General features: G+C 57.0%; 2 protein-coding genes across 2 annotated transcripts in view; one reads left to right on the top strand and one right to left on the bottom strand.

Annotated features, from left to right (window-relative positions):
• The window catches only part of MAN2A2 (mannosidase alpha class 2A member 2), a 53,939-nt gene that overhangs the window by 27,823 nt on the left and 16,266 nt on the right, over window positions 1–9,850 (top strand). The window contains 3 exon segments of the mRNA XM_006769602.2: window positions 812–1,006; window positions 1,720–1,830; window positions 2,690–2,882. Of these exon segments, the coding sequence (XP_006769665.1) occupies window positions 812–1,006; window positions 1,720–1,830; window positions 2,690–2,842 (459 nt within the window). The 3' untranslated portion in view covers window positions 2,843–2,882.
• Window positions 7,699–9,845, bottom strand: HDDC3 (HD domain containing 3). Its single transcript, XM_006769588.2, has 4 exons — window positions 9,806–9,845; window positions 9,452–9,507; window positions 9,111–9,351; window positions 7,699–8,769 (listed from the first exon to the last, which is right to left on the bottom strand). The coding sequence occupies exons 1-4, from the start codon at window positions 9,843–9,845 to the stop codon at window positions 8,639–8,641; spliced, it is 468 nt and encodes a 155-aa protein (XP_006769651.1). The 3' UTR covers window positions 7,699–8,638.

The raw sequence follows: 9,850 nt of genomic DNA, 5'->3' as shown, positions 1-9,850 counted from the left end.
GGCCCTTCTCCATCAGCCCGTGTCCCCGGCGGAGAGCACATCTGCCTGCCGCCCTCCCTGCCCTGAGAACCTGAGCTGTGATGGGAGGTCGCTGAGGGGAGTGTGCTGTTCACAACAGTGTCATGAGAGCAAAAAACCCACAAAAAGTAGAGGAGAGTGAAGTAGCCCCCCATCTTTTTTTAATTGATTCCAGAGAGGAAGGAAGAGGGAGAGAAACATCAATGATGAGAGAATCATGATGGGCTGCCTCCTGCACGACCCACACTGGGCGCCGAGCCTGCAGCCCGGGCTCGTGGCCCGATAGAACCATCAATGATGAGAGAGAAGAATGGACCGGCTGCCTCCTGCACGCCCCACAATGGGGATGAGCCCACAGCCCGGGCCTGTGCCCTGACCGGGCATCGAACGTGACCTCCTGGTTCCTAGGTCAACGCTCAACCCCTGAGCCACGCCGGCCGGGCCAGGAGCCCTTGCCAAGTGTGTGCAACGGGAAGTGGCCGCACTTGAAGGGTCCTGGAGCCAGGCCCCCCCTGTACCCAGACCCATCAGGGAATGGCCGCCCAGCCTGCAACCCGGGCCTGTGGCCCGACCGGGAATCGAACCGTGACCTTCTGGTTCCGAGGTCAGCGCTCAACCCCTGAGCCACGCCGGCCGGGCCGGGAGCCCTTGCCAAGTGTGTGCGACGGGAAGTGGCCGCACTTGAAGGGTCCTGGACCCAGACCCATCAGGGAAGCTCTTTCCAAAGGAACTGGCCGGGTTGTATTTCATCCTCACCCTCACCCCTCACCCACATCTCGGGCCAATCTTGCAGGTGTCAGATGGCCACTCCACCAGCTACCCGTCCCTCCTCAGCCACCTGACCTCCGTGTATCTGAATGCCCCAGTGCTTGCCCTGCCCGTCGCCAAGCGGCAGCCCCCGGCTCCCAGCCTGCGCTCATTTCATCCTCTGGCTTCCTCGCTGCCCTGTGACTTCCACCTGCTCAACCTGCGCACGCTCCAGGCTGAGGTGAGGATCCGCTCAGCCCCGGGTCTCCAGGACCAAATTCTGGCCTGTCCTCACCCAGGCTCCTCTTTGTCCCAGTACCGCCTTCGGGGCAGAGGTGCTGCTGCACCTGTGAGCCCCGGGGAGCATCTGTGAGCCCTGGGGAGTACCTTTGAGCCCCGGGGGAGCATCTGTGAGCTCAGAGAGTACCTGTGAGCCCTGGGGGAGCACCTGTGAGCCCCAGGGAGCACCTGTGAGCCCCAGGGGAGCATCTATGAGCCCCGGGGGAGCATCTGTGAGCCCCGGGGAGCACCTGTGAGCCCCAGGGGAGCATCTATGAGCCCCAGGGAGCATCTGTGAGCCCCAGGGGAGCATCTATGAGCCCCGGGGAGCACCTGTGAGCCCTGGGGAGTACCTTTGAGCCCCGGGGGAGCATCTGTGAGCTCAGGGAGCATCTGTGTGCTCAGGGAGCACCTGTGAGCCCTGGGGTAGCATCTGTGAGCTCAGGGAGCACGTGTGTGCCCCCAGGGGAGTACTTGTGAGCCCTGCCCCCTGGGGTAGCATCTGTGAGCTCAGGGAGCATCTGTGAGCTCAGGGAGCATCTGTGAGCTCAGGGAGCACGTGTGAGCTCTGGGGAGCACCCAGGAGCACCTGTGAGCTTGAGGAGCACCTGTGAGCCCTGGGGAGCACCTGTGAGCTCAGGGAGCACCCGCCTCACTGCCTCGTGCTGTCACCAGGATGAGACCTTGCCCTCGGCAGAAGCCGCACTCATCCTACACCGCAAAGGCTTCGACTGTGGCCTTGAGGCCAAGAACTTGGGCTTCAACTGCACCACAAGTCAAGGCAAGGTGAGCCAGGCCCGGGTGTGGGAAGGGGACCCCTGAGGAGAGGAGGTAGGGAGATGGGGCAGTTGGGAATGGGAGGCGTGAGCGAGGTGGGTGAGACTGCAGTGAGGTCAGGCAATGATCGGGGGGCTGGAGGGGAGCTGGGAGGGGGCAGGTGTCACTCTGGGTACTTGAGAGAGAAAAATGGAAGCTGCTGACATTTGTTTTCAAAGCTACGGAGGCCCAGTGGTGCAAGTTCTAGACGAGATGCCCATCAGACACAGAAATGAAAATCCAAAAGCACCCTGGCCAGTTTGGCTCAGTGGATAGAGCGCCGGCCTGCGGACCAAAGGGTCCCAGGTTCAATTCCAGCCAAGAGCACGTGCCTGGGTTGCAGTCTCCTCCCCAGCCCGGTCCCTGTTCGGGGTTCGTGCAGGACGCAACCAATCTCTGTGTTTCTCTCACATCGATGTTTCTGTCTTTCCCCCTCTTTTCTATTCTCCCTAAAAAAAAAAAAAAATCAATGGGAAAATATCCCTGGGTAAGGATTAACAAAAAACAAACACACACAAAAAAGCCCCAAAAGCCACCAAGCTGTACTCACTGTGTAAGCCGGCACCCACAAACGCCTCCATGCCCCAGATCCTCAGAAGAGGACAGGACATGGCCCCTGCCCCCCAAGAGCTCACCGCTCGGTGCAGCGGTCCCCACCCCGGGCCCAAGGTCAGGCTCGGGCCGAGCACATCTGGGTGAGCCTGGGACGGGGGCAGACCCGCACGTGTCCGTAGGCACACGGCTGCCGACGGCACAGCGAGTGTTGGAGGAAGAGCTGCCCTCCCCGGCGTGTCAGCACCCAGCACTCCCCCCCCTCTCCTCCGCGCAGGTGGCCCTGGGGAGCCTGTTCCGCGACCTGGACGTGGGCTTCCTGCAGCCGACCTCCCTGACGTTGCTGTACCCGCTGTCCTCGCCCTCCAACAGCACGGACGTCGCCCTGGAGCCCATGGAGGTGGCCACCTTCCGCCTCCGCCTGGGCTAGGCTTCCTGTGGCCGGAGGGGAAGGGCCTCCACGTAATTGGGTAAGGAGATTGAGTTAAAAAGGCTGTTGGTGTGAGAATTTATTTCATTTGGTGTTAGGAGTTGGGCTGCGTTTAATATCTGTACTGTCGTCATTGCTAAAGTCTGCAATACCTCTAGTGTCCTGTCTGTCTCCCCTCTTGTCTTCTCCAAGTCCTCCTCTTCCTAGAGTTTGCATTTTTAAGTTCTTTCTGATGGAATCCACTGATGTTGTATTGGAGCCCTGTTTATGTGGTGGTTATAAATTGAAAGCCCCAGGGCCGGCGGGTCCCGGGGGATCCCGTGGTCGTGTGGGGACTGTGTCCCGGGGTGACGAGCAGGAGCAGAGGGGTGCTGGGAGGAGGGGATGGGGGCCCGAGCCGGCAGCAGGTGGAGGAGCAGGAGGACTCCCGCTTTCTGTGAGGACTCCGCTCTGAGTGCTCCCTGGCAGGAGGACGCCCTGGAGACTGTCATGGCCGGAGGTCAGGGCACTGCAGGTGCAAAATCCCCATCCCAGACTGGGCGCCCAGTCTGTGTGTGGATCTGGGGTGGGGGCGGCAGGGGCGTGGGGGCCCTCCCCCCTGTGGACTCCTCTCTGGTTCCTGTCCTCTGCACACCACGGTCCCCGCGAGCCCCTTCCAGCCCCTTCCAGCCGTGGGGGCGTGTGGCCCGGCGCCCCAGGTGCCCTGTGCCCGGGCGAGCGGAGGCCTCGCAGCCTCCCCGCGTGTCTCCGGGAGAACCCGGTCCCGGCACAGGGACCAGGGACGTGTGAGTGACAGGCCCTGCAGCTGCTCTCCGGCCTTCATCTCAGCTTCGAATAACAGAGAACATGCTGTGATAGTCCCTGTAGACGCCGAAACAACATTTGGCAAAATTTACGACCTATCCCTTATTAAAACTCCTAAGCTTAGAAAGAGACGTGCTCATCTAGGTGAAGGTCTCTCTCAGAACCAGCAGGCGATGGCATTCTACAGAGCCCGGCCCCACGGGCGTCCCGTTCACGCCGGAAACTGAACTGGCCGAGGGCTCGGTGTTCCTTAGGGAAGTCCTGGCTCCGCTGGCCCTGCAGCGGCGGAGGACGGAGAAGAGAAAGTTGCAGTTGTCGTTATTTGTAGGCGATAGAAGGGCCGACCTGTAAGATCTAAGCGCGTCAGCGGGAGACCCGTGGGCCGCATGCTGTAAGTTGACCCAAATGAACACACATCCGTTTCCTGGACAGACTGGCTCCCTCCACACAGCCCGTACGTTCATGCTGTTCATGGTACTTTCTGGAATACGACAGGTCCTAAAGTGCATTTGGAAGAGTAAATGTGTGCGAACACCGAGATGTCTGAGTCCTGATGAGTCGGGGGGCGTGGGGTGGCCGGGCGGGGGCGGGCACTTGTCCTCCGGGGCTCCCCAAAGGATGCGCGTGTGACCTGGAGTGGGAGCAGGCACGTGGACTGGGGAGGTGGGGGGGACGGGACGTGCACAGACCCAGGTATTTGGGAATTTAGGATAGAAGGAGTATTTGGGGGGGAAAGATGGGTTATTTAATAAGCAGTGCTTTAGGACAACTGGATCTGTGAAAGTGAGTTAGATCTCTACCTCACAGTTTCCACAAAAATTAGTTCCAGAGGGAAAAAATAATAAAGCTAAACTATAAAACTACTGAAGAAAATATGGGATATTTTCAAACCTCTGGTGGGGGATGGCCTGTTATAAACATGACATGAAACCTAAAAGGTTTATAATAAGGGAAATGATATAATGAGGGAAAAGAAAGATTTTACCACAAAATATTCAAGGTTAAAAATATAAGATTTTTTCCATTGAAATGTGTGTACATGTAAAAATTTGAAAAATGTTAACAAGTTGTCTTCAAAAAGAACGTGCTGCCCTAGCCAGTTTGGCTCTGTGGTCCCGGGTTCAATTCCTGTCAAGGGCACATAGTCAGGGCTCCTGCAGGAGGCAGCCAATCGATGTGTTTCTCTCACATCGATGTTTCTCTCTGTCTTTACCTCTCTCTTCCACTCTTCCTAAAAATCAATGGGAAAATATCCTCGGGTGAGGATTGACAAAATAAATAAATGGGTGAGCACGATTAGGGGGCAAGCTTGCTGTGGGGCCCTGAGGGAGAGCCACTGGGCCTGCTAAGAGCTACCTGACGCTTCAGGCCGCCCAGGGCCCAGGGAGCCCTGCCTCTCACGGGGAAGAAATGAGATTTCTGTGAAGGGCTTAGCACAGTGCATATAGGAGCCCCACAAACATGAGCTGTAATGTTAGTAAAGGATGCCAAGCAATTACAGCATAGCAGGTGTTTTGTGTGTTTTTAAAAAATATATATTTTTTAATGATTTCAGAAAGGAAGGGAAAGGGATATAGAAACATCAGTGATGAGAATCATTGCACGCCCCACACTGGGGATCCAGCCTGCAACCCAGGCATGTGCCCTTGAACGGGAATCGAACCCTGACCTCCAGGTTCCTAGGTCGACGCTAACCACTGAGCAGTGCTGGCCGGGCTGCAGGTGTTGTTTGCTATCATACTGTGTAATCAAAAGAAGGGAGAATCTGTGAAGCCCCTACAAAGTCAGCAGAATAAAGGCTCTTGGGAGGCCTTAGACGTTACTCATCTGCTGGGAGTGAACATGTTTACTCCTACGCACTGGCCTCCTCGAACCATATGGCAGCATTGCGCAGGGAGCAGCCGGGTTCACCAGGATCGCGTGCTGGCATTCCAGCTCTGTGGCCCGTCCTGGCAGGCTGCTCCCTCGGCGTGAATGCCGGGATGAGGGTCTGTGGAGCTGAGCTCCGGCGACCTGGGCCTGACATGTGACAACTCAGGGCTCTGGGCTGTGAGGTGGATGGGGGGCCCTTTGGATCAAGGACAACAGGTAAAGCTGTCAGTGTAGGTGAGCCAGGCAGAGGGGAGGGTGGAACACCAGTGTTTAGAGGTGGGGGGAGGGGCAAAGAAAGCCACCCAGGAGTAATCAGAGGGGATGGAGGACAGAAGCCGGTCACAGGAGGAGGATGTCCAAGATCTGTCACCTGCTGCATTCATTCATTTATCGATGTTTCTCTCTCTCTCCCTCTCCCTTCCTCTCTGAAATCAATAAAATATATTTAAAAAAAAAAAAGAAGGGAGGGCTGTATGGCTGGTGGGAACCATGAAAAGGCAGATTCAAACTAAGATCTACGTCCTCCAACGCGGGGTGGGCCAGGCCCGGGCAGAGATCTGACTTGGCTTCTGGGTGACTCTCACCTTCAAGTTGAACTCCAGTGGTTTCAGGGGGGAAAAGTTACTTACCCCGTACTTCCAACTTGTAAGTTTCGGATGGTTTAAATTTTTGTAAATAATTGTAAAAAATTAACTATATTGGCTCAGGTCAGTTTATCTAAGGAGCCTCAGACTCAGTCCAGATCCACTGGCCACTTCAGACCTGATCGCTCTCCTCTGTCCAGCGGTTAGAGTGACCAAGATTGAGGTCACTCTTGCCTGGTTACGGGGCCCAGCAGCACAGCAGACCCAGAGAGGGCTGGTCCTGGGCCCGTCACTATGTGATCTATTTAATGATTAATGAGTCTTCTTCTTCTCCATAGAATGAGAGAAACCCCTGCCCTCCCCAGCCCACTTATCTGGTTATTTATAAAGAACATGACATACAGTGAGGTTTGTAAAACATCAAGTAACTCCTGATGGTCTCTTTATGTATATATTTTTAATGTATTTTATTGATTTTTTTTACAGAGAGGAAAGAAGAGGGATAGAGAGTTAGAAACATCATGAGAGAGAAACATCCATCAGCTGCCTCCTGCACACCCCCTACTGGAGTTGTGCCCACAACCAAGGTACATGCCCTTGACCGGAATCGAACCTGGGACCCTTCAGTCCGCAAGCCGACGCTCTATCCACTGAGCCAAACCAGTTAGGGCGGTCTCTTTATATTTTCATTCTGAAGATACAGAAGGGGTTTATATTTATTTAAATGTCCTGAGACTTAAATTGAAACCACTTAAAACTGCAGAATTATTTTTCAAATTTGGTAAATATTGTTTTTAACATCTTGTAATCTCACCCCCTGAAAAAACTAATAATAAAAAAAAAAATCCCAAATCTCCAAAAAGTACTGCAGCTTGCACGGCCTTAAGAGGATTACACTGAACTCGATGGGTTTATCTGGGACTGTCCGGAAACCCATTTCCTTCTTGTTAATCCTCAGCAGAGGTTATATTTCCCCCCATTGATTTTTCTTTTTTTAATCTTCACCCAAGGATATTTTTTTCCACTAATTTTTTTAAGACAGGAGGGAGGGAAGGAGAGAAATGTCAATGTGAGAGAGCCACATCAGTTGGTTGCCTCTCACACAAGGGATCAAACCTGCTATTTTGTTAATTTTTTAGTCTTCATATTTTTTCCATTGATTTTTAGGGTGGAAGGGAGGGGGAGAGACAGACGGAAACACCGATGTGAAAGAGACATCAATTGGTTGCCTCTGACACGTCCCCTTGCCCCCACCAGGGCCAGTTTTTTTTACAGAGAAGAAGGGAGAGGGATAGAGTTAGAAACATCAATGAGAGAGAAGGATTGATCAGCTGCCTCCTGCACACCCCGCACTGGGGATGTGCCCGCAACCAAGGTACATGCCCTTGACCAGAATCAAACCTGGGACCCTTCAGTCCACAGCCGAGGCTCTATCCATTGAGCCAAACCAGCCAGGGCAAACCTGCCATTCTTGAACGGGAATCGAACCCATGACCCTTCAGTAGGCGGATCGAGGCTCTAACCAATGAGCAACACCAGCCGGGGCAAACTCATTTCCTTTTGAAGTCCTCATTTTGTTGGCCCCCCTTTTTTCCCCTGCAGAGAGTGCACGGGGCCTTCTTGGGGTGAAAAGCCATCCTGTCCCAGAACGGAGTGGCTGTGACCTAACAATGTCCCGGTCTCCGAGGTACGCCCTTTCCAACGGGCTCATAAGTCTCCGCGGCGCCGCAGAACCAAACACTCCTCCTGCCATACGCCCGCCCCCCACGCACATGCCACTCACAGCACCGCAGCCTCCCAGGTCCCGCCCACCCCGGGCTATGTGGGAGGGGCCGCTTCCGGAGCAGCCGGAACTCCCTGTCGCTTAGCAACCAGGTGACATGCTGCGACTCGGGCCTATCCCGTGGCCGCTCCGCGCTGGGCAGAGCTGCGAGCGAGCGGGCGGCGCGCCTTTCCAATACACCTGCCCGCTGGCCCGACTCTCCCAACGAGGACGCCCACCATTCACTGGGCATCTGTCAGGCTCCTTCAGGCACGTCACGCTATGGAACCCCGAGAATTCACCACTTTTCTCACCGACCGGAAACCAGGCCGAGAGGCGAAGGTCCTCAACCCGGGGGACCTGGCTCAGGGCGGGAATTGCACCTGCCGGTCCCCCACCCCAGAGCCTGGAGAAGGAGCAGCAGCTCAAACTCGACCCGAAATGCTTTATTTTCCATCATGACTCTGCAACGCGTGTCTGTATAGCCCGAGGGGCCGGAGGGACCGGAGATCCCACCTGGCAAATGGCAAACGGACCCAAGGCCTGAAGGGCAGTGAATGCATCGGAAGTGGACGGGGTGCGCCTGGCCCCCACAGTCCAGGCTCAGCTTACTTGGCAGGAGGCCTTCAGGGTGGGAAGGGGCAAATGCTCTGGGCCGCTGGTGGAGTGAACCACGGAGGGTGGAGAGGCGCCCGAGGCTGGAGAATGAGTCCCCTCCGGCCCGGGCAGGGCTGGAAGCTGCGCCACCCGACGGCTCCGGGCTCCGGGCTCCGCTCACAGCGCCAGCCCCCGCTCCTTGAACAGCTGCTGCAGCGCCTCTTCCAGCGGCCGGCTGGTGCCTTGCAGCCCTTTCCCCACCTGCGCCGCCCACTCGAAGTATTCCTGCACCCGATGCTCCGACCACCCTGCGTGGGAAGCGACAGAACACGGCCCGTGGAATGGCAGCCGACTCCCTGCAGGGCTTGGTGGAAGAATTTGTCTTGAAATCTGGCCCAGCTCCGGTATTTCTGCCCCATGAAAGCAGACCAGAGCGGTGTGGTAGGGACTAGTTTGGGCCGCAGTGGTCGGCAAACTGCGGCTCGTGGCTCGCGAGCCGCAGTTTGCCCACCACGGGTTTGGGGAATTAAACAGAACGCCAGGCTTTCCCTCCCTCCCCGCTACCCCGCCGCCCCCAGAGGAACAGAGCCACCTAGGCCTCTAGAAGATGGGCCCTCCCTGTCCCCCCAGAGCAGGGGGGGGCTCCTACCCTCTGGGGTGCAGCGATTCAGGTCCCTCAGGTTGTACAGCTTGTCCGCCAGCTTCACCAGCTTGGCCCCCGGGCTGCTGTGGGGCGCATGCTCCACCTGCAGCCTCTTCCTCTCCAGCTTCGGCAGCGTCTTGTCATCCGTCACCTCCTCCACCAGCCGCCGCACCTGCGCCCCGAAGTGCAGCTCCAGCTCATCGAGGGTGGTGTCCGTGTCCTCCACCGTGTCATGGAGCAGGGCCGCCTGGGGACAGGCTCCCACTTAGCCCTGCGGCGCTAGAGCTGAATGGGGCGCCGGTCCCCACCCCAGCCGCCTGCCTGTGGGCGGAGGAGGGAAACGTTACCTGTAACACCGCAATGTCGGTGATTCCCGCCTCGTGGGTCAGGATCCGAGCCACACCTGGCGGGCAGAGCAGGAAATCAGACCGGAGGGGGTCCCAGCCCGCGTGTTGGTGGGATTTTTTTGGAGCCAGATGTGGCCCCTCACTCACTGGGTGTCCCTCGGGCATGTCCTTGACTCTCTTTGGGTGTCAGCCGTCCACAGGGAACAGCCATGCCCGCCACCCCGGATGGTCTGCGGCTGCATCACCCACAGAGCGTGGTACAGAGCTGGGTGCAGAGCAGGTGCTCAGTGAGGTGCGCGGTCCCACCCCCGTCCCCCGGCGCCGCTGAGGTTACTCCCGGGGCTGCGCGCCCACCGATCGGGTGGTTGATGTAGGGGGTCCCTTCGGGGTCCATCCGCC

The sequence above is a fragment of the Myotis davidii genome, unplaced genomic scaffold (assembly GCF_000327345.1).
Source record: "Myotis davidii unplaced genomic scaffold, ASM32734v1 scaffold324, whole genome shotgun sequence".
Classification (NCBI taxonomy): Eukaryota; Metazoa; Chordata; class Mammalia; order Chiroptera; family Vespertilionidae; genus Myotis; species Myotis davidii.
Note: the sequence above shows the minus strand (reverse complement) of the source record. Positions and strands in the feature narration are given on the sequence as shown.

Bases quoted from the DNA above. Each gene is read 5' to 3' on its own strand.
- HDDC3 (XM_006769588.2), bottom strand. From the start codon at position 9,845: ATGGACCCCGAAGGGACCCCCTACATCAACCACCCGATCG. The intron at 9,508-9,805 runs GTGGGCGCGCAG...TCTGCCCGCCAG, and splicing joins CTACATCAACCACCCGATCG to GTGTGGCTCGGATCCTGACC. The intron at 8,770-9,110 runs GTAGGAGCCCCC...CTTCCCACGCAG, and splicing joins GAATCGCTGCACCCCAGAGG to GGTGGTCGGAGCATCGGGTG.